Source organism: Lissotriton vulgaris, chromosome 7, assembly GCF_964263255.1.
Source record: "Lissotriton vulgaris chromosome 7, aLisVul1.2, whole genome shotgun sequence".
NCBI lineage: Eukaryota > Metazoa > Chordata > Amphibia > Caudata > Salamandridae > Lissotriton > Lissotriton vulgaris.
The window spans coordinates 1340345644-1340373422 of record NC_141695.1 but is presented as its reverse complement, the minus strand read 5'-3'; the positions used below and the strand labels follow the sequence as shown (position 1 = coordinate 1340373422).

The 27779-nt window shown below is 47.1% G+C and overlaps 1 protein-coding gene across 1 annotated transcript in view; it reads left to right on the top strand.

The window, feature by feature from the left end:
* LOC147703652 (uncharacterized) overlaps window positions 1–27779 on the top strand; it is a 1900603-nt gene that overhangs the window by 1729303 nt on the left and 143521 nt on the right. The window contains exon 31 of the mRNA XM_086929537.1: window positions 3093–3128. Within this exon, the coding sequence (XP_086785663.1) occupies window positions 3093–3128 (36 nt within the window). The remainder of the gene's footprint in view (window positions 1–3092; window positions 3129–27779) is intronic.

The following is a 27779-nucleotide window of genomic DNA, read 5'->3' as shown; positions in this document are numbered from 1 at the left end:
CAATGCAACTGTCGCAATACTGTCAACAGTTCTCCATCTGGAAGGTTGTTGTAAAAATTTACCAAGAGAACTGTGTCCGCATTATTAAAACGAAGACTGAGTATCTGGAAATTAGCCACCAATTTTATAGGGGTAATTTCCAGTCCCCCTATCAGATTGGAAATATATATAATTAAACAACCTTTTGCTCTACCGGATGCTACAGATAGAGTGGAGGAAAAATACGTTTTATAACCTACCAGGTGGATTTCGGTGGTAGTCCATGTCTCCTGGAGACATATTATACTAAAATTCTGAATAAAATTCAGCCAGGTGCTATTGTCTACCTTTGGGCGAAGTCCAGCTACATTCCAGAAAAGTATCCTAATTGAGGAATTATCTTTGCCTGGATTATTGTCCGATGCCATTGTAACTGATTCGCTAGTGTAGAATCGGCATTCTATCTAAACTCCACAACCTTTTCCTGGGAAAGAGCAGCTAGCACTGTTACTGCTGACCGGGTCTTTTTACTACCTGTTTCAGAATTGCCTCTCACCCATTCAGTGGGTTTTATTTCCACATACACTTTCCTGGGATCCGTTAAATTAATCTGTTCACTTTGAAAACCAACATTTGGGACCACTAACATTTCTAGTTGTTTAGGTGTATGGTGGTCCCTGGGCACCTGGTTGGGGAGTCAGTCTACTCCTTCCAAACCAGAAAGCATGGTGAAACGATTAAAGATGGGGATATTGTAACTAAGGTTACTCCTATATGGGATCCCGGATCTTGGGGGATTTGTCAATAAAGATTGAGGGTAGAAATAGCTTAAGCCATGTGTCGAAATTTCTTCCCCGCGTCTCTCAATGTACCAATCTCCAATGTGTGTAATTACTCTACGGTCCCTATAGTTGATGATAATAACATCCCCGTTTATATCCTTTGGTCTATGCCCCACCCAGCCAAGTCTTCTAACATGAAGGATTTCACCATTGATCTGTGGAGGTAATGGCCTGTTATTTCTCACCCAATATACAACTTTGTTTTTAAGTTTTTAAGTTCTTGATGGCCTTCAGTTTTTCCAACCGCTAATTCCGGAACCCCGGTTAGTACGACGACATAGGGTGCCACCTCTGGTGGCAGATCTATTTTTTGCGGGTTTCCTATTGGGATCTTAGCTGAGGGGGGCATCCTATTGGCGATTACTTGTAAGCTATCTGGTTTGTTAACTTGCCCTCCCGCTCTTTCTCCCCTGTTGATCGTATTAGCCTTCTCTATAGTCGGGGGTGCCAAAGTGTTCTCGTCGTGAACGGGTAGTGGATCCACACTGTTCGTTTCGTTTGTTGGTATCGGACCTGGTGGTATGATGTGTATGGGCTGTTTATGCCTGTGGGTTGTCAATTCCCTAGTTAATTCAGTATTGGTTGCAATTGCCTTTTCTATAGACCCCACTTGTTCTGCAATTCTTTTCACCCTCTCCACAAGTGGTAATAACAGGGATTTAACCAGTTGCTTAATGCTTCCCAATAGGTCTTGAGTGTGGTGAGAAGGTGGGGGAAGGTGGTCTAACATGGTCTTCCCTACAGCTGTTCCTGAGTTCTTTAAAGGGCTCTGGAGTATTTTAGGTGATTTGCCCATCTGCCGTTGTGACTATTCCCCCCGCGCTTTCTTTTTTTTTATGTATGCTGTGGTCCGGTTGTATTATTATATGTTTTCTTTCTCTGGATGTGCTTAGTGGATATTGTGGATGTATGTTCCTTAGATGTGATTTCTAATAGTGAATCTATATTTGAATCATTTTTACTGAGATCCCTATTTAATTCAGTTAAGTCTGTTAAATCTTGTAGCAGTAAGGGAATGCTAGTGTCCCCAGTTAGGTCTTTTTCCATACTATCGGCTGGTGGAGTGATCGCTAGCTGGATGGGACCCAGGGACGAACGTTTATTATATAGATGTTCCGAGGACAGGCGCCAATCCGTGATAGCTATTTAACGTTCTAGCACAGAAGCGGCCCTGGTTATAAAGTTGTCTAATGTCCCTCTAACAAACCCTCCCACCAGGGATTTCCTGCCTTTGCTAAGGCGTGAACTCATATTCCTATGGATTGTGTTTTACAAAAACTGAATTCAAATGCAACTAAAAAGGATCGAGTAGATTAATAGAAGAAGGACGATAACAAAGAATGAATTATAGCACTATGTGTTACACGGTGCAAAGTATTATGAGTACGATAACTAAAGATACTAGGGGAATGCTGCGAGCTTACTGTAAGTGTCCGAGTAGTCCAATGTTAGGGGGGTGGCCCAGCCCAGCCTCGCCTGGCCTTGGACGGCCGCAGACGGCCCCGCCCTTGTCCCGGGCTTCTCCCGGCACCGCCCGCGCGCGTCCCGTGTTGCGTGGGGGAAGGCGGCGCTTTAAGCGCGATGTCAGCGCCTCCCCCAGTGACAGCAGGTGAAAGAAGTTAGGCTGGCAGGCAGCGTCCATGGCAGCGCAATGCACCGTGGGACTGTGAGTCCCAGCAGGGTGTAGGTGCCGTGTGTCCGAGTGTCAAGCCCTCCAGGAAGCAGCAGGAGTCAAAAGAGTCTCAGCCAGCAAGTTTCCAATGCCCAAAAGAAGTTTAAAGGGCCCCCTTATTAAGTGACTGTTTTGGTTCACCCGAACAAGGATTGTGGTTGTTGCTTGATTTGGGTTTACAACCCCCCTCAAGCAAGAACTCAGTTTCTTACATTCTCCTATCAAAGTGGAGAGCTATTGAAACGTTTCTGATTTCAGTCTGACACCTGCGATATATAAAAAGTGAGTGATCTGCAGGTATACAAAGTATCCACTAGAAAGATTGTTCCAGAAGGTAAGTAACTTTTTCTTCCATGCAGGATCGAAGATGCCACAGCAGTGCTCTGATTTCAGGTGCAGTACCTTACATCACAAGGTGTTTCTCTATTTTCCAGTGGATACTCCACATTCCTGCCCTGCAGTGAGGTGGAGCATTCTGTGTTCTAGTTTAGTGCTTCATCTCTAACTCTCTGACATAGAAATCCTGAAAGGTTCCACAGTTTGCACTTTTGTGCACTTGTGCGTCTTGTAATAATTTGCACTATTCTTGTTTTACTCAGGATCAGACCGTACCCGTCCCCCGGCTCCTCGCTCAGGTAAGAAAATCTCTCTTTTCTCTAAGATGTTATAAGACATGTAAAAGCTGTTCCAGTATATCTCCAGTAATTGTTATGTATTGTATTGGAACATTTATATAGCACTTACTAACCCGACGTGGGACGCTGGAGCGCTTGCCCTTGTGGATAGCACGCTACGCCATGTGGGGTGTGTTGTTAGACATGTGTGTACTTTATGTTGATCCTGTGAGGCAAGTGTTGACATGTTGTGCGCTATGAATTAGTATGTAGGTTTATTATTATATAGCACCCAGGGCTTAGTAGAATGATGGATGGAGAAGGGTGAAAGAGATGGGCGCAGTTGGACCTTTCACAAATCCAGTGACATTATCATATCCCATACACCACTCAGTGTTAGTACTTAGCCAACCAGCACTGGGTCTCTTACCATTTGAGAAATGGCTTCACACTAGAAACACTGATGACGTCTCCTCTCCGACATATATATATATATTTTGCAACACTCTACAGAACCCCGTCAAATCCTCTGCACTGTTGGGCTAGGAGAAAAGTGCGAATGCCTCTTCACTTTCAAAGAATGGTCGGCCATTCAAAAGTGAGCCCATTCCCTTTTTTCAGTACAAACAGCTCAATGGAAGAGAGATGGATATGCATGTTGCTGGAGGGGCTTCGACCAAGTGGGAACTTTAACCAACGTTCTTTGGCAGTGTACAAAGCTTTAGCAGTACTGGTCTGAAGTCTTTGCCTCCATTGACCAAATGTATAACATCGAACTCCCCAGATTCCCGAGCTACATTCTCCTGGGTCTCATGAATGCCCTGACTTACCCTTGAAATCCACACGTGGATGAGCCATCACTCTGGTTCTATGCCCTGCCAAGCAAGTAATGCTAGCATTTTGGGGTACAGCTTCAATACCCATTCACTTAGACTGAATCTACAAAATCTGGGATCTCCTTGCCATGGAGAAACTAACATCCTCAGTAGAGCAGAAGCTGCCTCAATTCAACAAGATGTGGAACCTTATCTGAAATTCCTGTCCCAAGAATTCTTAGAATTGACATGCCCAGGCTACTTACCTATCCTCCTCCACCTAATACCCACAAAAAACAATATTACAGCTACATAGGTAATTAATTTCCCCCACTCTATTGTCCCCATCTCTTTGTCTATTCTCTTCAGTTTTCTCCCTTTTCACTTGGTCCCCACCCGCCACTGGATGTTGGTCGTAGTTTTTTTTGTATTCTTTTCAATGTTTAACTCAATAATAGATTTGAACCTAAAAAGTCATTGCCCCCATTCTACTGACTTAAAAAGTGTGTTACTTGACCACTCGTGCTCAAAAGTAGGCAGAGAGCTAAAAGTGACCTTGAAGTCCACTCCTAGAGATCCCACATTAATCAGGTCACTAAGGCTGTCTTACAAAAAGCCCCTGGCTAAGCGAAAGGCAGAAATAAAGGATAACATTTGGCAAGATCTGTTAGACCCAAATACCCTTGGTAACAGTGAATGATTCTGGGGTATCATCAACAAACCTCTGTTCGATGCGGGGGGGGGGTCCAATTCAATTGGCACTAACATCACTGAAGACGAGTGGGTATCCCATTTTAGTTCTATTTTTAGTAGTAACACTTTTCAGACAGAAGTGGTTAGAGGTGAACAAAGAGTAATTCCCCCACTTTTTACAATTAGCGAGGTCAAGAAAGGTATCCTGGGGTTATCCGGTAATAAAGCACCAGGCCCAGATGGTGTGCCGCCGGATTTATTCAAATCAAATGAATCTCTTTGGGCGCCCGTTCTCACTGCTGTGCTTAACGCAGCTGCCGAACGCGGCTGTCCACGGTCCTGGGGCACTTCCACTATAGTGCCAGTATTTAAGAAAGGTGACCGTAACAGCACCACCTGTTACAGGCCAATTTCCCTCATTGACTCTGTGGTCAAAGTAGTGGGTGGTGTAATTTTAAATAGACTGACAGCCTGGGCCAATGATCACGGGGTCATCTCTCAAATTCAATACGGGTTCCGGCCTGGTCACTCCACAATTGCGCAGTGCCTCAATCTGTACATGGTTCTGGCTAGGCGGGGTTCCATTCACATGGCATTCATGGACCTCTCCTCCGCGTTTGACTGTGTCAACTGGGGGAAACTTTGGGAGGCCATGGGCGCCATGGGGGTGGAGCCCAGCCTGGTCAACCTTCTTAGGGACATGCATCAGGATACTAAGGCCAACGTGAGGTTCTCGCAGGATTTAAGAGTGTCCAGGGATTTTAGCGTCCAAAGGGGCGTTAGGCAGGGCTGTATTTTAGCCCCCTTTCTCTTCAATTTATATATTAACAACCTGGAAGAGTTTTTAATAAACACCGGTGCTGATTACCCCTACGTTGCACTTAAGAGGCTGCCTGTTTTACTGTATGCGGACGATGCTGACCTTCTGGCCAGGACCCCTAGAGGCCTTCAAACCGTATTAAATGCTTTTTATACTTTTATGGATACCCGTGATTTATCTATTAACAACACTAAATCTAAATCTTATATAATGTAGGTGGGGCAGCGTAATATTAAGCCTTATTCATTGAGGGTCAACCAGGAAAGGGTCCCTACAACCGAAACATTCTCTTATCTGGGAGTTCTGTTCGATGACCAGTTAAAATGGGGACCGTTAATCCAAAAGAAAAGGGGCGAGATAACCAGGGCTAATGCTGCTATATTTAATTTCGCCAGGAAAATGGGAAAACGTCCTATTGCTGCACTTTTAAAGATTTACCAGGCAAAGAGTGTGGCAATAGGAAGCTACGGAAGTGAACTCTGGGGGTACGCGACAGCTAATGATATTGTGATGATATTGTGGTGGCAGAGAACATCTTTCTGAAGCAATTGCTGGAGGTCCCAAAGGGGACCTCCAACTTAGTAGTGCATGACGAAACTGGAACACCCTTCATCAGTGATACTTTAGCACAACGGCCACTCATTTTCTGGCTAAAATGTTGGCTAAATAAAGATCTGCCTTTAAACCATCTACTCCTGAGGGAAGCACTTTCTTTAGATAACATGCTCAAAATCCCATGGGTGAAATATTTAAAAGACTGCTTTTCAGCCGTGGGGCGCCCAGAACTTTTTTCAAATCCTGATTTGATTAGATCTGTTGATGTAAAGGCTGTAAGGAAAACCTTTTCTCTTTCAATCCAAATGAATCGGGAAGAGGTGGAATAAAACAAACTCAGTGTCCGAAACCATGCTATGCTGAAAACTACTGTAGGAGAGTAGGGTCTGCAATCCTATGATCACCCCAGATTTTTGCTTTTCGCTTCACTGGTTTACGACTTCTCTGGCTGTGGGCCTGCTAATCAGACCCACAGCCTTGCTGTTCTCTCACTAAATTGGCACGTGTACCTTAGGTGCATTTACCAATTGGTACTGGGCCACCTTATCAGACCCTGTAACTCAGGGCATAGGTGTACCCAGGGCCTACCAGGGGCTGCAGCATGTATTATGCCACCCCTGGCTGGCCATCTAAATCTCACACAACTGGCTGCACGACAGCTGGGGCAAAGTGGTGTAATCACCCTTTGCTGTAGATATAGTATACCTATATCTAACCCTAAAATAGACACATGTATTCCTATCAGTCACTCCTATGGCAGGCCTTAACAATCCTGAAGGCAGAGTGCTTGGAATTATGTGAGATGGTGCTCTGGCATGAGCTGAGCCCGTCTGCAGCTTGCGGAACCAAGTCCTAATAGCTGTTCTATGATAACGCGTACCATATACTCTTAAGTGCATTATAATCCTCGCGGTTATTTGCTATCTTTGGTATCGCTTTATCAAAACATGTCAAGTAAGGTGTCATACGAATTGGAATACTAACCCCTCGCCAATTCTGGCGACGGGGTTAGCATTCCACCCTTCTAGAGGGACACGACATGTATGTAACTGTGAACCCCGGTTAAAGTTAACTCGAGCCTCAGCATCACAAAATGGATGCTGCCACCACAGACACAAGTCTGACCCCCTGCAGCTGGGAGTCCTTCCAGCGAGGGGAGCTTGGACAAAGGGTTTCCTGTCAGGGGCGGTGCTAGCACCGACCAAGACAGGGTTTTGTGTATCCTAGGTAGGCAGGGCTGAATAGGAAGGTGACTGCAAGTGGCACCCCGGTGCTCACTATGCATCTGCCAGTTTGAACCGGTTCCAGGGGCACACCAGTCCCTGAGCTGGGGAAAGTCCGGCATGGAAGAGGGGTGTAACCACCCCCTTCCTGGTCCCACCCATGTGCAGGACCTAGTCCCTTACCAGCCCCTTTCTTTAGTATAAAGGTGGGAGCGGGGACCCCTTCCAAATTAGATAATTCCGAATCTTGATGACTTTCTACGAAAGAACTCTTGAACCTTTCAGAAGACTCTCCCTTGTGGCTAAGGAGTAGCTACCCTGCACCCGCAGGCACCATCCAAGCATCGTGGTTTGCTGTAAGTCTCTTCTCCGGATCTGCCCAGCTTGACGAGAACCGGCTTACCTGGCACCTCTGACCTCTACCTGCATCATCAGCCCAGCTGAGATCCGTGGGTGTGACGAGACCTCGAGGGACCGGCCATCTTCAGAACTGCACGACGCTTATCCAGCACGACCGCCGAGGGATCCTCGAGTGAGTGCTTTGGGGTTTGAGAAGCCCTAACCCTGAGCAGCTCCAGCGCCGAAGTCCAGCCTCCCAGCATCCACGAGATCTGCGTGGGGCCCTTCTGCTCTTTGCTGCTCACCGCGTTGTCCGGCTACTTGCCTGCTGGCTTGTGGCCCTCTTGACGACGCACCACGACGACAACACCGCTGGTCTCGTTGCTCCAGACTGGCCCTTGCTCCCCTCTAACAGAGGAGCACCCCGGACCCTCCTGGTCCACTCCCGACGCCATTTTAAGTCCACCGCGTGGGCTTGCATTTGCCAAGACTTGTTGCCCCAATCCTGGGTCCAGCGACGTCGACAGCAGATACCATCGTGGGACAGCTCGCACCTCCATCCTGGTTGCCGACAACGCCTCCTGGTCCGTGAGACTGCAGAGCCCAGCGTCGCCCACTCACCTGGTCGAAGTGACTTCGTCCGGTGCCATCCTGGTGCCCACCTAATCACTGGCTAGTGATTCAGAACTTGGTCCCCTCTGCTTACAGGTGTCTTCCATCTTCGATCCAGGCTTGGATCACTTCGAACTTCATCACTGGTCGCCTGCCAGCAACTTCTTCTTTCAGGCTCCATAGACTGCAACGAGGATTCCCGACGTCTTTCCAGACCTATGCATCCGCAGCCCCTGGGCTAGGTAACCTGAGTACTTCGGTGCTCCAGCATAGCTTAACTATCCAAAGGTCCAGATCCTTTTTCGTTTCAGCTCTACCTAGTCGGATTCGTCCGATAACACTAACTTTACGAAATCTAGCATCCATAGACTTTGTCCCGCATCCCGCATGAGAGTGCACACTCTGCACCCGATCTCCCTAGGCCTCCTGCTAGTAATCTGAAGGTTCAGTAGTCAAGTCCTAGCGATCCTAAAGCCTATTAGAGTAGTACTTACCTGCTAGTAATTTCGCATTCCACTTTTAGAGTATATGGTTTTTCGTGCCCCTCGGGCATTTGTGTAAATTGTGCGACTTTCAGTATTTTCTTAAGAGCTTTGTATTGTGCTTAGCGCCCTGTCCTCATAAAGAGTCCAGGGCTGTTGTGTTCTAAATAAATATACTTTTATTTTTATAACAACTTGTGTGGTGTCCTTTCACTTGGTGTTCAAGGGGTATATGTGATGGTATAACAGCTGGCTTAACACGCCCTCTAGAGTTTAGCCTAAAGACTGCTCTTGTCCATGCTACTAGGATAGCTGGTCTAACGGTTGACTTACAACCAATCATCAATAAGGGTTGTTTGGAATGATACACAGTGATCACTAGAATAGTGAGCACTACATATCAGGCCAACTTCTCACATTGGTGAGCAGCGGTTGGGATTTGAGCTTGCTGTTGTTTTACCACACGTATCCTAAGAATATCATTGTGAAAGATCACATAAGTACCCAGGTACATATAACTTAGCTTAGAATACTCTGAGTTCTACTGAACCAGCTGTTGTAGTTCAACAGGGCCTAGCACACCCTGACTACAACTCTTAGCAAGGGATCAGTAGGCAAACAAATAGTGTAGGTAGGTGCATCACTTACACCACACTAGAAGCATGTCGGACAAAGGAGGGCACTCAGAAGCCCCCCTTATGTCAGTGGACCCTCCACAGGTCACTTCACGATATGCTGCTCTTAGCTTCCAGGAGATGAGACAAATCTGTACATCCAGGAAGCTAAAACAGGGTTCTAACCCTACCATTCCCTTTCTGATTGGTCTCTTAGAGACTTATGATGCCAGGAGGACTGCCAACACAGATCCTTCTCATCCAGATGGGAATATGCCCCCCTTAGAGGGAACCCTTGGGGACCCTGACCTCCAGAACCATAGAACAGTTAGTGAAGGTGAGGAGGAGGATCAGGAGTTGTCAGAGGAGGAGGCAGACAAGGGTCAGGTAGAAGTCAGTAGACTCACCAGGACCAACTTAAGTAGGCATGAGAATGGATTTGGGGGACCCCCAGGGCCACTCTCAGGCAGACTTAACATTGAGAATGGACGAGTTAGGCCTCTATCCAGAGGCTCTAACAGATCCATTCGAACAAATGGCTCTCAGACCTCTTCTCGTAGAGGGATGTCATCCCCTAAGAGGAGAGAGCATGAAGTAAAGGTGAGGGAGACCAATCTGAGGATTGAAAGGGAAGAACTTGCCCTGGCCAAAGAGAGGCTCACCTTTGCTAGAGAGCAGAAATTGAGTGGGGCAGACCCCACTGGTGGCAGCATTTTACGTCGAGAGAAGGACAGGAGTTTAGACACTAGACACCTGAGTAAGATAGTGCCCCCCTTTAAAGAAGGGGATGATATCCACAAATGGATAACTGCTTTGGAGAGGGCCTGCACTGTCCAGTGCGTCCCCCAGAGTCAGTGGGCAGCTGTCTTGTGGCTCTCCTTTGAAGGCAAAGGTAGAGATAAGCTCCTCACTACTAGAGCTGAGGATGCTAACAATTACCAAGTCCTGAAAAGTACACTGATAGATGGGTTTGGCCTAACCACTGAGCAGTACAGGTTGCTGTTCAGGGATACCCAGAAAACTCAGTCTCAGGATTGGTCTGATTTTGTGGATTGTGCCACTAAGGCTTTGGAGGGCTGGTTGCTGGGCAGTAAGGTTACTGATTATACAGGATTGTACAATCTGATCATGAGGGAACAGATTTTAAACAATTGTCAGAACCAGTTGTTGCATCAGCACCTTGTTGACTCAGATCTGACCTCTCCCCAAGAATTGGGAAAGAAGGCAGACAGATAGGTCAGAACAAGGGTTAAGCAGAACCAGGGCCAGAACCAGGGTGGTCAGAAGAAAGCAGACCAGAAGGGTAATAATAACAAAGGTGAACAAAATGACCAGAAGTCTTCGACAGGCCCCCAACAAACCAAAGAGGGTGGGGGTCAGGCTTCACAGCAGAAAAAGAAGACTCAAGAAGGCCAGTCTAAAAGGTGGTGCCAATACTGTAAATGTAAAACTCACTGGTTTAGTGAGTGCACCAAGAAAGGAGGGCAAACTCCTGCCACTGCAGCCCCTAAGGCACCTGCACCCCCTAGTACAGTCAGCAGTGGTAGTGCTCCTCCCAAGGGATTAGTTGGGTTAACCTTGGGATCTGAGGAGTATGACAACTTAGTTGGCACACTCACTCAGGCTGTCCTTGTCTGTACAGGGGATGTGGATATATCCCCTGATGCAAGTCCCAATACTTTGGGCAAATACAGGCAGACACCTTTTATAAATGGAAAGATGGCTCAGGCCTACAGGGACACTTGTGCCAGTGTCACAATGGTGACACCTAACTTTGTGGACCCTGGACAGATCATGCTAGGTCCAGAGTACCTAGTGACCAATGCCAGCAATGTCACTACCCACCATAGTATGGCAATTGTTGACTTCTCCTTTGGAGGGGTAAGTGGCCAAAAGAAGGTTGTTGTTAGTTCAGACCTCCCAGTTGAATGTTTGTTGGGCAATGATTTGGAGTCATCACTATGGTCAGAAGTGGAGCAGAGGACTCACATGGAGATGTTAGGTGTGCCAGCACATGTCCTTGCTGTGACTAGGTCACAGGCCAGAAGATGCCCCACTGAACAGATGCTGGATCCTGGAACAATGGACCAGACACCTTCCAAGAAGAAGAGCACTAGGGTTAAGACATTGCCTTCCCCCTTGCCCCAGGTTGTGGATCAAGTCTCAGAGGAGGCTGACCTCAAAGAGCTGAGGGAAACTGAGCCTAAAGAACTTGAACCTGATCAGGTTGAGTTTCTGGGTTTAGGGGGACCCTCCAGAGAAGACGTGGGGAAGGCACAGTTAGACTGCCCTTCTCTTGAACCCCTCAGACATCAGGCTGCTGCTGAGGCTGCAGGGAACGCCACAGGCCCACAAGGTATACTGGGATGATGGACTCCTGTACTCTGAAGCAAGAGACCCCAAGCCTGGTGCAACCAGGAGGCTGGTCGTCCCCTTGTCACAGAGAGGTTTCCTTCTTACCTTGGCCCATGAGATTCCCCTTGCAGGACACTTAGGCCAGAACAAGACTTGGGACAGACTTGTCTCACACTTTCACTGGCCTCATATGAATGAAGATACCAAGGAGTTTTGTCGCTCCTGTGTCACTTGCCAAGCCAGTGGTAAGTCAGGTGGCACAACAAAGGCCCCCCTTATACCAATGCCTGTGGTGGGGGTGCCCTTTGAAAAAGTGAAAAAGTGGGGATTGACATTGTTGGTCCAATGGAACCCCAGACAGCATCAGGGCACAAGTTTATACTGGTGGTGGTGGACCATGCCACCAGGTATCCTGAAGCTATTCCCCTTAGGACCACTACAGCACCTGTGGTGGCAAGAGCCCTAGTTGGAGTGTTCTCCAGAGTGGGCTTCCCTAAGGAGGTTGTCTCTGACAGAGGTGCAAACTTCATGTCATGATATCTGACTGCTATGTGGAAGGAATGTGGTGTCATCTACAAGTTCACTACACCCTATCATCCACAATGCAATGGGCTTGTTGAAAGGTTCAACAGGACCCTAAAGGGGATGATTCATGGACTACCTGAAAAGCTCAGGCGTAGATGGGATGTCCTGATGCCCTGCCTTTTGTTTGCTTACAGAGAGGTCCCACAGAAGGGGGTTGGCTACAGCCCTTTTGAACTTCTGTATGGGCACCCTGTAAGAGGACCCCTGTGTTTCGTGAAGGAAGGATGGGAGAGACCTCTCAAAAAGCCTGCAACCAAGATAGTGGACTATGTACTTGGTCTTCGCTCCAGGATGGCTGAGTACATGGAAAAGGCTTCCAAAAACCTTGAGGCTAGCCAAGAACTCCAAAAAGCTTGGCATGACCAAAAGGCTGTCCTGTCTGTGTACAAGCCTGGACAGAAGGTGTGGGTGTTGGAGCCAGTGGCCCCAGCAGCACTCAAAGACAAATGGTCTGGGCCCCACACAATCATTGAGCAAAAGGGAGAGGTCACCTACCTGGTGGACCTTGGAACTCCCAGGAGCCCCCTCAGGGTGCTCCATGTAAACAGGCTCAAAGCATATGTCGACAGGAAGGACATGAGCTTGCTCATGGCCACGGATGAGGGACAGGAGGAGGAGAGTGACCCTCTCCCAGACCTGCTCTCTCAGAACCCTGATGATGGGTCAGTAGATGGTGTTGTCTTTTGTGGCAGCCTCTCTGAACATCAGCAAAAGGATTGTAAACAAGTTCTTCAATCCTTTAGACATATGTTCTCTCTGACCCCCAGTCAAACCAATTGGTGTACCCATGAGGTTGACACTGGTGACAGCTTGCCAGTTAAGAGTAAAATCTACAGGCAGCCTGATCATGTCAGAGACTGCATCAAATCTGAAGTGCAGAAAATGTTGGAGCTGGGAGTCATTGAGCCCTCAGATAGCCCTTGGGCTAGTCCAGTAGTTCTAGTGCCCAAGCCTCACACCCAGGGTGGTAAGAAAGAGATGAGGTTTTGCGTAGACTACAGAGGCCTCAATGCAGTCACTAAGACTGATGCCCACCCAATACCAAGGGCAGATGAACTGATAGATAGATTGGCTTCTGCCAACTACTTAAGTACATTTGACCTGACAGCTGGGTATTGGCAAATCAGGTTAGCTGAGGATGCCAAGCCCAAGACAGCATTTTCTACCCCTGGTGGGCATTATCAGTTTGTGGTAATGCCCTTTGGCTTGAAAAATGCACCTGCCACCTTCCAAAGGCTGGTGAATCACGTTCTCACTGGGCTGGATGACTTCTGTGCAGCATATCTTGATGATATAGCTGTCTTTAGTTCCACCTGGGAGGATCACCTGGTCCACCTGAGGAAAGTGTTAGAGGCACTGCAAGCAGCAGGTCTCACTATCAAGGCCACAAAGTGCCAGATAGGGCAGACACAGGTTGTATACCTGGGCCGCCTTGTAGGTGGAGGCCAGGTTCAGCCACTGGAGAGCAAGATACAGTCCATCAAGGACTGGGCTCCTCCAACCACCCAGACTCAGGTTCGAGCTTTCTTGGGCCTGACTGGTTATTACAGGAAATTTGTCAGAAATTATGGATCAATTGTGACTCCACTTAATGACCTGACAAGTAAAAAGATGCCAAAGAACGTTCAGTGGACAGCAGGCTGTCAAAAAGCATTCGATGACCTAAAGCAGGCCATGTGCACAGCACCTATCCTAAAGAGTCCAGACTACTCCAAACCATTCATTGTCCAAACAGATGCTTCTGAGTTGGGTGTGGGAGCTGTTCTATCTCAGCTGAATTTTGATGGTCATGACCAGCCCATTGCTTTTATTAGCAGAAGGCTGACCCCCAGAGAGAAAAATTGGTCAGCTATTGAGAGGGAGGCCTTTGCTGTGGTTTGGGCCCTGAAGAAACTGAGGCCATACTTGTTTGGCACTCATTTCAAGATTCAGACCGACCATAAGCCCCTCTTGTGGCTAAATCAGATGAAGGGTGAAAGCCCCAAACTGCTTAGGTGGTCCATTTCCCTACAGGGGATGGATTTTACAGTGGAGCATAGACCTGGCACTGATCATGGCAATGCAGATGGGCTCTCCAGGTTTTTCCACTTAGAGCAAGAAGACTCACCTGGTCAAGGTTAGTTTATTGTCCCAAAGTTTGGGGTGGGGGGGGGGGTCATGTAGGAGAGTAGGGTCTGCAATCCTATGATCACCCCAGATTTTTGCTTTTTGCTTCACTGGTTTACGACTTCTCTGGCTGTGGGCCTGCTAATCAGACCCACAGCCTTGCTGTTCTCTCACTAAATTGACACGTGTACCTTAGGTGCATTTACCAATTGGTACTGGGCCACCTTATCAGACCCTGTCACTCAGGGCATAGGTGTACCCAGGGCCTACCAGGGGCTGCAGCATGTATTATGCTACCCCTGGCTGGCCATCTAAATCTGACACAACTGGCTGCACGACAGTTGGGGCAAAGTGGTGTAATCACCCTTTGCTGTAGATATAGTATACCTATATCTAACCCTAAAATAGACACATGTATTCCTATCAGTCACTCCTATGGCAGGCCTTAACAATCCTGAAGGCAGAGTGCTTGGAATTATGTGAGATGGTGCTCTGGCATGAGCTGAGCCCGTCTGCAGCTTGCGGAACCAAGTCCTAATAGCTGTTCTATGATAACGCGTACCATATACTCTTAAGTGCATTATAATCCTCGCGGTTATTTGCTATCTTTGGTATCGCTTTATCAAAACATGTCGAGTAAGGTGTCATACGAATTGGAATACTAACCCCTCGCCAATTCTGGCGACGGGGATAGCATTCCACCCTTCTAGAGGGACACAACATGTATGTAACTATGAACCCCGGTTAAAGTTAACTCGAGCCTCAGCATCACAAAATGAATGCTGCCACCACAGACACAAGTCTGACCCCCTGCAGCTGGGAGTCCTTCCAGCGAGGGGAGCTTGGACAAAGGGTTTCCTGTCAGGGGCGGTGCTAGCACCGACCCAGACAGGGTTTTGTGTATCCTAGGTAGGCAGGGCTGAATAGGAAGGTGACTGCAAGTGGCACCCCGGTGCTCACTATGCATCTGGCAGTTTGAACCGGTTCCAGGGGCACACCAGCCCTTGAGCTGGGGAAAGTCCGGCATGGGAGAGGGGTGTAACCACCCCCCTTCCTGGTCCCACCCATGGGCAGGACCTAGTCCCGTACCAGCCCCTTTCTTTAGTATAAAGGTGGGAGCGGGGACCCCTTCCAAATTAGATAATTCCGAATCTTGATGACTTTCTACGAAAGAACTCTTGAACCTTTCAGAAGACTCTCCCTTGTGGCTAAGGAGTAGCCACCCTGCACCCGCAGGCACCATCCAAGCATTGCTGTAAGTCTCTCCTCCGGATCAAGACTGCCCAGCTCGACGAGAACCGGCTTCCCTGGCACCTCAGACCTCTACCTGCATCATCAGCCCAGCTGAGATCCGTGGGTGTGACGAGACCTCTAGGGACCGGCCATCTTCAGAACTGCACGACGCTTATCCAGCACGACCGCCGAGGGATCCTCGAGTGAGTGCTTTGGGGTTTGAGAAGCCCTAACCCTGAGCAGCTCCAGCGCCGAAGTCCAGCCTCCCAGCATCCACGAGATCTGCATGGGGCCCTTCTGCTCTTTGCTGCTCACCGCGTTGTCCGGCTACTTGCCTGCTGGCTTGTGGCCCTCTTGATGGCGCACCACGACGACAACACCGCTGGTCTGGTTGCTCCAGACTGGCCCTTGCTCCCCTCCAACAGAGGAGCACCCGGGACCCTTCTGGTCCACTCCAGACGCCATTTTAAGTCCACCGCGTGGGCTTGCATTTGCCAAGACTTGTTGCCCCAATCCTGGGTCCAGAGACGTCGACAGCAGATACCATCGTGGGACAGCTCGCACCTCCATCCTGGTCGCCGACAACGCCTCCTGGTCCGTGAGACTGCAGAGCCCAGCGTCGCCCACTCACGTGGTCGAGGTGACTTCGTCCGGTGCCATCCTGGTGCCCACCTAATCACTGGCTAGTGATTCAGAACTTGGTCCCCTCTGCTTACAGGTGTCTTCCATCTTCGATCCAGGCTTGGATCACTTCGAACTTCATCACTGGTCGCCTGCCAGCAACTTCTTCTTTCAGGCTCCATAGACTGCAACGAGGATTCCCGACGTCTTTCCAGACCTATGCATCCGCAGCACCTGGGCTAGGTAACCTGAGTACTTCGGTGCTCCAGCATAGCTTAACTATCCAAAGGTCCAGATCCTTTTTAGTTTCAGCTCTACCTAGTCGGATTCGTCCGATAACACTAACTTTACGAAATCTAGCATCCCTAGACTTTGTCCCGCATCCCGCGTGAGAGTGCACACTCTGCAGCCGATCTCCCTAGGCCTCCTGCTAGTAATCTGAAGGTTCAGTAGTCAAGTCCTAGCGATCCTAAAGCCTATTAGAGTAGTACTTACCTGCTAGTAATTTCGCATTCCACTTTTAGAGTATATGGTTTTTCGTGCCCTTGGGCATTTGTGTAAATTGTGCGACTTTCAGTATTTTCTTAAGAGCTTTGTATTGTGCTTAGCGCCCTGTCCTCATAAAGAGTCCAGGGCTGTTGTGTTCTAAATAAATATACTTTTATTTTCATAACAACTTGTGTGGTGTCCTTTCACTTGGTGTTTAAGGGGTATATGTGATGGTATAACAGCTGGCTTAACACGCCCTCTAGAGTTTAGCCTAAAGACTGCTCTTGTCCATGCTACTAGGATAGCTGGTCTAACAGTTGACTAACAACCAATCATCAATAAGGGTCATTTGGAATGATACACAGTGATCACTAGAATAGTGAGCACAACATATCAGGCCAACTTCTCACAACTACCACCTCATTGGAGCCTTATCTGTCCTGGTTGATGTCGAGTTTTGAGCAGCACTTGTTGATCAGGTTTCGCCTGAACTATTACCATCTCATGTTAGCCGTTCCAAGGGGCTCTCATAGAGGCCAAGTGCTACCACCCTGCGGCTGCGACAATAAGTCTCTGCAGGATCTGGTGCACTTTTTATTCATCTGCCCTTTTTATGATACACCCCGGAGGTTCTATCTGAAGCCGCTCTTAAAAAAACAGAATTTTACCCAGGTTAGACCTCCCCTTTACTACTTGCAACTGCTAAAGCCTGAAATCACTTTATTTGTGACTGGTTTTTGAAAAACAAATTGTGTCTGCGTTTAAAAGAGTGATTGGCCTATAGGACCCGGGCTCTAGTGCTGGCTTATCCTTCTTTAAAATCACTATAATGTCAGCGCCTGCCCATGAATGTGGTACCGATCTGCCTAACTGTGCCAGTCTAAAGATCTCTAACATATTTTCCCCGAGTAGGCCCCAAAAAATCTTATCAAATTCAGCCGGTATTTGGTCTGGTCCTGTGGCTTTTCCCGCTGGTAGTTTATTCACAGCCTCCCTTACTTCTTGTAGTGTTAATGGGAGGTCTAGTTCCTCTTTAGCCTCCTGATCTAGTATATCGTGCGGTATCTCTGCCAAGTACTCTGTAATCTTCTCATCTGTATTACTTAGATTTGATTCATATAGGTTGCCATAAAAGCTCCCAAAAACCTCCTGTACCTCTCTTATTAACCACATTTCCTAGGCTATCTCTAATTTCCTTTATATCCCCTGCTGATAGGTTTTGTCGGGTGCGTATTGCTAGGAGGTGTCGGACTCTTTCATTAAATTCATAGCACTTTTCTTTCTTTGCCAAAAAATTCCCTGCCGCTTTCTGTGCCAGACTTACCTCTGCCTTTGCTTTATTCAATTCTATTTCCAATAGTATCCCCTCTATTGATTCTCGTTTAGATATAGCCATAATTAATCTCTCTTCTAGAGTCCCCAATTCCCTCAGCCTATTATCCATCCTGATCTTCTCCTTCTTAGTTCTTTCTAATGTATAACTTAGTGTTTTCCCCCTAACGCCAGCCTTGAATGCGTCCCAAGTCATATTAATCGAGGCTGTATTCCTATTAACCTCCCAGAATTGTGGAATCCATTCCTGCATATGCCTTATATACCCAGGCTCCCTCAATAGGCCTCTCTCAAATGTCCACATGCTATTTTTGCCCACACTCCTAATGACCAATGGCAGATTTAACACTAGTGAGTTATGGTCCGAAACTACCCTGGGCAACCTTTCTAATTTAGATTCACTCATTATTGATATTGATATAAAAAAATAGTCTAGTCTAGTTACCATCTTGTGGGGAGCTGAGTAAAACGTACTCCCTGTCCCTATTGGGTTCTTTTCTGCCCATACATCCACCAAGGCATTGTGTAGCACCATGTTGTGTATGGCCTTGCATGTTTTTTTCTTTCGTCCGACATATCCTCCTCTGTTCAACATACTCGCCCCATCCAAGCCATTAATGTTAAAATCTCCACAACATATTATAGGTTCAGGCCATAATGCGAGTTCTATGTCTAGAAATTCAAAAATCTCTGGTTCATCATCATTAGAGGCATAAACTGATACAATTGTGTAACATCCAGAATGTGTTTCCACCTCCACAATTACCCATCTTCCCTCTTGATCCTCCTTTTTCCTTTTGAGTTTAACTGCCCCTTTTTTAGCCAATATGGCAACCCCTCTTGTTCTAGTTTCTTGTTTTGTATGGGCAAGAGTATCAAACCCCATTTGTTCCAACAGGAATTTTTCCTTTCCTGTAATGTGTGTCTCCTGCAGGCACATTATCTCCAATCTAAGCATTCTTAGCATGGCAGCGACTTTCTGTCTTTTATCTCCATTATTCAAGCCACATACATTTATAGAAATAATCCTTAATGCCATTTAAATTTTTCTAGGTTTTCCCATCTCGAGCATCCTAGTATTTCCATTCTACCCATGAAAACTCTTAGTGACACATCCTTCTCTCTGTTGTTTTCCTTTTTGTCTTTTTGTGCTATTTTTCCCCAAATTCCAGCCTCCCCCTTCCCCCCTCTGTACCCCTCCCTCCCCGCAGCACCCCCCCTCCCCCATGACTCCCACCCCCCTTCCACAGGCAAATAGGTCACACATGACCTATATGTGACTGCTGTGTGATGTAAAGTCGCCTCCCTCTCCCTCCTCCTGTTCCATCTTTTCTCCCCTCCCTCCTGTTTTGCTGCCCTGACCCCTGTGCTACATCTCTATCCTGCGTTAATGTACATCTAACAATCTGAACAATTATCTGTTTCCTCTTCCCTTGTTCATCTCGGTAAGTTCTGTTAAATATTCTTCTGCCTTTACCTCAGAAAAAAACATCCTAGTGCAACCGCCTGTGATAATCTTCAGCTTTGCAGGAAACATCAAGTAAGCCTCTGCCCCTTGTTGCTGGTAAGGTGCTATCATTTGTCTGAGCCGCCACCGTCTCTCCACAGTAACGTGGCAGAAATCGGGTCGGGCGAAGAAGGTTACTCCCTGAGCTGTTTTTTTAGAATCTGGTCTGGCTTTTTCAATTATTTCCTGCCTTGCCAAATAATTCCCACAAAAAAGTAGCATGGCGCTAGGCAAATGATCCTGTCTACCATCTTTCTTCTTTTTGTTTGACAATTGGAACCTGTGTGCCCGTTGGACTTCTAGCTCCCATTGCCGATGAAATTCTGGAAAAGCCTCTTTCAGTAACTTAATAACAAATCCTCTTGGGTCCTGCCCCTCCACCCCTTCCTCAAGCCCAAGGAGTATCACGTTATTCCGTCTCTGGCGGTTCTCAAAGTCTTCGATTTTCCACTGCAGGTCCTCTGCTATTTTAGTCTGTTCCAATTTGAATGACTGCCAGTCTGTAATCTCGTCCTCTATTTTGCCCGTCCGTTCCTCTACATGGACGACTTTCTCTTCAACCTCCTTGTATCTTTTGTTAATTTTCCTTATTGATGCTTGAATTTTCTTAGTGTCATGTCTGGCTCTCCGGCTCTCTGTTCTCGCTTCAGCCTGCATTTGTTTTAATGTGTTAAACATCATGTCCATCGTAGCATGTTGTGAGGCTCCAGATTCCCCTCCTCCTGTTGCTCCACCTTCCCCTTGTAGAGCCTCCTGATAGACGCATAAGGTTGCTGAATAGTCCCATAAAAGTTTTTTATTAGTTTTATCTGGGGAGCCCCCTCGCCTTGCGGTTGGTTTCCTCCTTTTCCTTGTATTTCTATCATCACTCTCCTCTGTGTCTGAACTAATTTCTGTTGAAATTTTGCCTTCTTCTTCACTGGAGGTAGTATCTGACCCTGCATTGACAGAGAAAAATGTATCGCCTTCCCTTTCTCTCTGAGATTCAATGCTTGCCAGGCTCCCCCACTTTGCACACTTAAGCTGATTCATATTATTAGCCATTTCCTCCTCAACCTGTAAAAGTGCATCCAGCATCTGGGCATTATTAGCGTTTCTGCTCTCTTTGCCGCTCTGATTACATCTGATTCAGGCCCCTGACTCCGCGGCTTATTCAGGTTACCGCTCACCTCTTCCAGCTCTCCTGTCTCTGATGCTCCCGCCGAAGACGCGCAGTCCGTAGCTGGGTTTGTTTGTTGCTTGGCAACCGAGACGCTTACGTCCTCGAGGACGGCTCCCATTGCTCTCGCGTCTCCGTTGGCGTCTTCATTGGAGTTCCCTGCCGGAAATTGTTTTGCTGGCGACTTAACTGCTACGTTTGCTGTGGGCCTCGCACTAAAGGACTCCGATAAGGTAGGCTGTCTGAAGGTCGATTCCTTGGCGTCTTTTGTAGCCGCTGACCTGTTGCTTCGTGCGGGGGCGTCTTTATTTTGCCCAGATACTGTGAGCGGTACCTCGTTTCGCGTAGCGGTGGATTTTACTTCTGTTTTCCTCTCTTTCTCGACTTTTCTTTGTTGAGTTTTCTGAGCCATAGTTGGTGCTGGGGTCCCGCGTTTGCTTGGAAGGGGGACTTTGGGAATCGTACCGGTTCCTAGCGGCTTATTCGCGGTAACCGCTCTAGGCAGTGTTTTCTCTTTTTCCTTATCCGGCTTTTCATTCTTTCCTCGCTGTGACATTCAAATCAGGCTGTTACAGATCACTGTCCAGTGATTTCGCGCAGTTTTAATCACTGTCTCAATCACTGTCAAAGTTCTTTTTTTGAGTCTCGTTTCTGCAATATTTGGCCCTCTACACTGTGTACCAGCTATCCAAAAAAACAACCGCATAGCTAGCGCCGGCGTCACATCAGGGCAGCATCCACGTCCTGCAAGTCGGGAGAGGGCGTATGTGCGACTATCCACTACACCCCACTAGCGGCCATCTTGCCCTCTCAAAGCCAATGTGTTCAAAATAGTTAATGAAAACAAATTTGTATCTTCAAAATGACTAGCTCAAAGACTAAGTAAGGTTATTGAGGGGTTAGTTATCACTTCACAACATGGCTTTATTCCTGGGAAAGGTACGACTCAGCACACTAGGCAAATGATTACTATTCTGGATGCCGCGGAAGTGACAGGAGATCCTGTCGCGGCCATATTTCTCGATGCTGAGAAGGCTTTCGACAGGGTCTCCTGGGACTATTTGTGGAGGGTTATGAAGTGGTTTGGGATAGGCGAGGGCTACATCAAGGCTATCCAGGCCCTTTACGAACAGCCAACAGCAAGGGTAAGAATAAACAGAAATTACACAAAGGCAGTTCAGATCAGACGAGGGACCAGACAGGGCTGCCCAGCCTCACCCTTTTGTTTGCTTTATATCTGGATCCATTTTTAAGAAAACTAGCAAGCAATATTAATATCTACCCGGTTACACTGCATGGAAGTGAGTAAAAGTTATTCGCATATGCAGATGATGTGGCTATCATAACACCAAAGCCAGGGAGAGCGATAGCTGAAATAGAGCAGGAGGCCTTGAATTTTGGGATTATTGCAGGTTATTCGATTAATAAAGGCAAAACCCAGATTGTGCAGAATAAGTACACAATACACCAATTAATTAATTAATTAATTGTGGGTTTATATAGCGCTAGGATAGACTCCCGGAGGAGTATCTCCGCGCTTCGACCGCTGCGAAACCCTTCCTGGCTTCCCTGAGAGATGGTCCCTTAATGGGTATCTCCAGGGTGAGACCAGGCATCCCCGGCGGTCTGGTGGGGCCGTTAGTGCAGATGAGGCAAGCTTATGCCCAGAGTTGCCGAGTGTGATCGCTGATCAGAGTGGGCACCGAGGCGAGAGAATTATCGAGTCCGCTGACCCTGGTCCAGAAACCTGCCGCGTCGGGAATCGAACCCTGGTCCCGGGCCGTCCTCTGCTCTCGGGTCTGCCGCCTCTAACCGGTGAGCCACACTACTGCACTCCAATATACTAGAATAGTCCCCGAAGCCACATATCTAGGGGTAAAGGTGAACACCGATTTAGATAATCTAGTAGGGCTTAATATGAACCCACTATTAGATAAAGTAAAAAGAAATACCGAAAGGATTCACAATTTACACCTGACACTAATGGGTAGGATAAACGTCATTAAGATGATCACTTTTCCGAAATTTCTGTACCTTTGTTAGACCGATCCCATTGTTTTTCGATCAGTCTTGGTTCAGGAAACTGGAAATAATACTTAATAGACTGATCTGGGTCCAAGGGAAGACTAGAAGAGCGTATCGATACATGGTACTTCCGAGGGCGAAGGGGGGATGGGGGGCCCCGGATTTTAGACTCTATTATTGGGCAGCAGTTTTGCAGTATACACAGGGGTTATTAGGTGGTGGGGGAAAAGAGATACAAATGTATATAGAGCACTAGTGGGGGAGGAAGCAGAGAATGGCCTGTTGAAAACAGTTGACTACAACTACTTTAAACATACTAGGTTTAAGACTCTACGAGCAGCATACAATGTTTGGAAGGTGGTGGCGAAACAAATCTTGGCATTGGCAGATATAACTACTACACACGCCTGTATAATAATCATTCACTGCCAGGGGACATATTCAGGGACGCAACTATGAAGGATTGGGACAATAAGGGGATCAAGAAGATAGGGGATTTATTGGACACGGAGGGGGTGATTCGACAATTTCAGGATTTACAAACGAAATACGGGATAATGGGGAACAACTTTTTTAAATATCTACAGATAAGAAGTTATCTCGCAAATAAAAGAGGTGGATTAATAGGGTTTGAGCATAGTAGAATTATGGATTATTTTGAGAGGACGAACCACTGTACAATTAGACAACTGTATGCAGAATTGTATATATTAAAAACTGATGATAGAGATAAATTTGCTACCAAATGAGTGGAAAAGGTGGGCGCGTTATTGGAGGATCTACAGACATCTTTGGATTTAGGGCATACAGTTCTATGCTCTGCGACATTACAATCGCAACATTATAAGACACTATACTCCCTATATCACACGCCAGCCAGAATTGCACAGTGGGGTGGAGACACAGGAATCACTTGTCCACGCTGTGATGCAAGAGAGGCGGACATTGTTCACATGTTCGCCCAATGCCCGCAACTATATACACTAAAAGGGGCAATTGAGGATTTTTTGGAGAACTCACTGGGAATTAAGAGTAAATTGTCGGATAATATAATAATCCTAGGAGTGTCGGGAGGGACAGAGGACCACCATATAGAATTTCTGTTTATGGTAGCAGCGGTGTACCGAATTGGAATTGCAAGGGCATGGCTCGACAAGGTTCCCCCAACATTTCAAACGTGGATAGCAAGGTTGATCTCCACGTATAATTAGGAGAAAGCTATCTACAAAAGGAAGGGTAGGAGGGCGAGAGCATTGGGTGAAAGAATCTGGCAACCATTAGATCTGTGGAAAAATAGTTAGAACTGTGGAAGGATACCCACGGTCGGATTAGGAGAAGAAAGGAGTAGATATAAAGTACTTAATGTTAATGTTATGAATTGCATCAAATTTGTTGATATTGTTTGGAAAACACTTGAGTGAATATGATTTTATGTTTTGAATTCTTTTTGTGCTGTATTGGAAAATACTGTAAAATGGGGTGAAAACTTTGAATAAAAAGATTTTTAAAAAAAATTGTGACTGGTTTTTTAAAATCTGCTATAAGACTTAGAAAGAGTAGGGAATGATAATCTGTTTAAGTACCGCTGTCATTTTTATACCTGCTTATCTGTGATTGTTGTTATTAATAAAAAAATTTTAACTGGGTATTTTATGCTTGTATATCATGTTTTTATTGTGTAAATGTTATTATTGATTAATGTGCTTTTATGGTCTTTTCTGTCTGAAAAACCGAATAAAGATACTTGATTTGATTTACTGACTGCTTTTTTTTGTTGTGGTGTCAAATTATTTAGTAAACTTTTCATTATTTTTCTAAATTGGTTCAGGATTTTTCTTGTGTTGTGTTTCATTTCATTACTGTTTGTGTGCTGCACTTCACATGCTGCATCTAAGTAAAGTCTGAGGGGCAGATTTACAAGCCTCTCGCGCTACTTTTGTGTCACTTTTCCCATGTTAAAAGGGATGCAGGAGTGGCGCAAGGGGCTTGTAAATGTGCCCCTGAGTGTTTTGTGGCGAGCTACCAAAGGGTAGGTTAATTAAGTTAATCTTTTTGTTCACCCAAAAAAGGATTGTGGTTGTTGCTTGATTTGGGTTTACAACCCCCCTCAAGCAATAACTCATTTTTTTACATTCTCCTATCAAAGTGGAGAGCTATTGAAAAGTTTCTGAATTCAGTCTTACACCTGCGATATATAAAAAGTGAGGAATCTGCAGGTAGACAAAGTATCCACTAGTGTAGTGTAGTTCCTATATTCCCAATAGGCTCTGCGCATTGGAATATTATATCCTAAAGATTTGACGTAGGACTTATGTCAATAGGTCTCTATCGAATATACTAAACTTTATTGTGTGTGTGCCAGCTAACTCAGAGGTCACTAGAATCTTTCTCGAATACACAAGAAGGGATTTGTTTCTGACAACCGCATAAACATGACAACTTTGTTTCCCAAGAATAATAATATATCTCTCAGTCGTGGAAAAAATAGATAACTAGTTCAATCAGTCAATCGTGCATGCTTCGTTTCTACAGAGTGGCAGAGAAATAGTGAGACAGACGTTTTCAATAAAAAGGGTTTATTGAACAGTCTTCTTTCTCATTCATGAGAAGTGAACTGCTACAATCGTTAGGCAGACTGCAAAGTATAATGCGTACAGCGTAAACAGTAATATGAAATAATACTGTAAAAGCATTCTATGGTTTCTAATCCATATAAAAATACATACATAAATAACATAGACTAAAATACTCAACTGGTGCTTCTAAAATACGCCTACCCCAATGTACCTAACCTAGGTGTAGTACGAGGGAAGAAGTAAGTATGGTCTTTTGCATAGGTTTAGTTTGGCCAAGAATCTACCAAATGTTTCTCTAGATCTAATCAGCTTCATATCTTTGAATGAAGCAGGTCTGGTATCTCTGTCTCGGGACTCGAGTTCCCAACACCCCGCAAGGGGAGTCAGAAACACTGGAGCTGGATTCTCGGCAGGAGAAAGGCAGCTTCCTAATCAGTGCGTCAGCTGGAGAGTCAGCTTCCTTCGGCACCTGCTGTAGCGAGCAGCGTCGGGCAAGTAGGTCTTTGAACTGCTCCGAACCACTGTATCTTGCTATAGCAAGTGAAGGTATATTTATACCTTTAAGGTGTTTAGGAATGCCATAGTTTGACGTAAAGTTGGGCATATGAACGTCATGAACCCCTGGGGAATAGTTGTTCATTGTAAAGTAACTAAGTTCTTGGAGAAATCAATATTCAAGCAAGGAGAAGTTCCCTAACGGCTTAAGCTGGTTTTCCAAGAAATCGTTGTGACGTTTGGTGAACGGATGGAAGTAGCCATGCCTGTATTTGGGTAGCATGGGCTATGCCTGTTAGAAATGGGGTAGCCAATTCTACGGGGGGTAGCATGGGGCAGAGCAGGCAGGCCAAACACCTGAGGACATGTGTGAAGCATCCACGCAGTACGCACAGACGACACACCAGGCACAGCACAAAAAGAGACACAACACCAGTTCAGATGGAAAAGAATAACTTTTGTTTTGTCTCAAATATGCAAAAGCAAACACAGTAATCACAATGCTGCACCAACTGGCGCCAGGGCAATATATACACGGGGATTATTTACGGGGTAAATGAAAAAGAAGAAAAAGTAAGTCCATTAATTCCAGGGCTGAAATAAAAACATAGGGCATTATCATGTGGTATCGAACCTCAGGCAAAAACATCTGCCATAAAGCCTCTTAGCAGGACATTCACCTTAGGCCTAGAACATCAGGATGAGTAAGCAAGTGGCCATTGGCATCCACATTAGGCACGCTAGAATAGGCAGAACACACAATTTAGCTAGAAACACAGTGAGCATATAAATGGCATCAACACCTTGGCCGGAATCCCCTCCCTTAGGCATAAAACCTGCTTAGTCTCATGAGATAGGCAACAGGACATTAGTTAAGCATACGTATAACCATTCCTTGAGAACTCAGGTAACATTTCATTAGGTCGGCCTAGGTAACAATACTTGTCTCAGACAGATTCTTTATAGCCACAGTTCCTAGGATCAGGACCATTAAACACATGAACTCCAACTTATAGGGCCCCTCCAAGATAGGAACACCGCTCCCTTCTGTAGGGCAGGGTATCAGGAACTCTCCCCTAGCCAGGGGTTAATATTATGCCCCAACACAGCACAAGGGTCGCAGGGTACTTCAGGGGTCTAAGACAGTGGTAACTGGAGAAGTCTCTTCCAAATAGTCTGGCCCAACGTTGCAGGTGCCCGCTGCCAGACTGGGCACCTGAAAGGGCAACACTGTTCCTGGGGGCGGGCACCGACCCTGTGCCCCGACACACCCCCAACCACCACGACAGGGCCCCACTCACCGGGCTCCTCTCTGGTCTCAGGCAGTCCCCCACACAGCTCCGCTCACCGGCCGTTCCGGGGCTCTTCTTCTGCCTCCTCAGTCTTCCCCGGGCGGGTCCTCAGGCACCGATCCTGGGCCTCGAACGGAACTGCATCTGTGGCTGGGCTCGACTTCCTGGTAGCCTCACAGGGCTCCTCTCTGCACACAAGGCCCTGTCTCCTTTCCAGTGATGGCCCAGCGCGGGGTAGTGACCGGCAGGGGGGACTCCCTCCAGTCCCCTGCCGCAAACTGGGCTTCCTCTGCTTCTTTCTGCGCCCGCCTTCGTGGGGCGGGACTGCCGGGGATAACTCCCGCCTCGCGCCAATCTCTGCGCGGCTTCCAGGAGGCGCGGACACCCCAGCCAATAGGTGCGCGGCAGGACGGGGGCGCGGTCGATAACGTAGCTGGCGCCCCCATCACGTGATGGTGGCAGTTCAGGCCTCCCAGGCCCAACGCGGGCCTCTGCAATGCTGCGGTGGCCCTCTCCTGGCTTCCGGGGCTGCAGATGGAACGCGGGCAGCAGCTGGGGCTTCCTTTCACGCAGCGCCCGGGCGGTGATGCAGGAACACAGCATTTGCGTACCTGTCGCACCCCGGGGCGGCAGTGAGTACCTCGGCAGCGCTTCACCCGCGCGTCCACTCTGGCACCCTAGAAGTGCGGGGTGGCCTCCCCCCTTCGGGTTCTAGGCACTTGCTCCTCTGGCAGCACGCCTGCA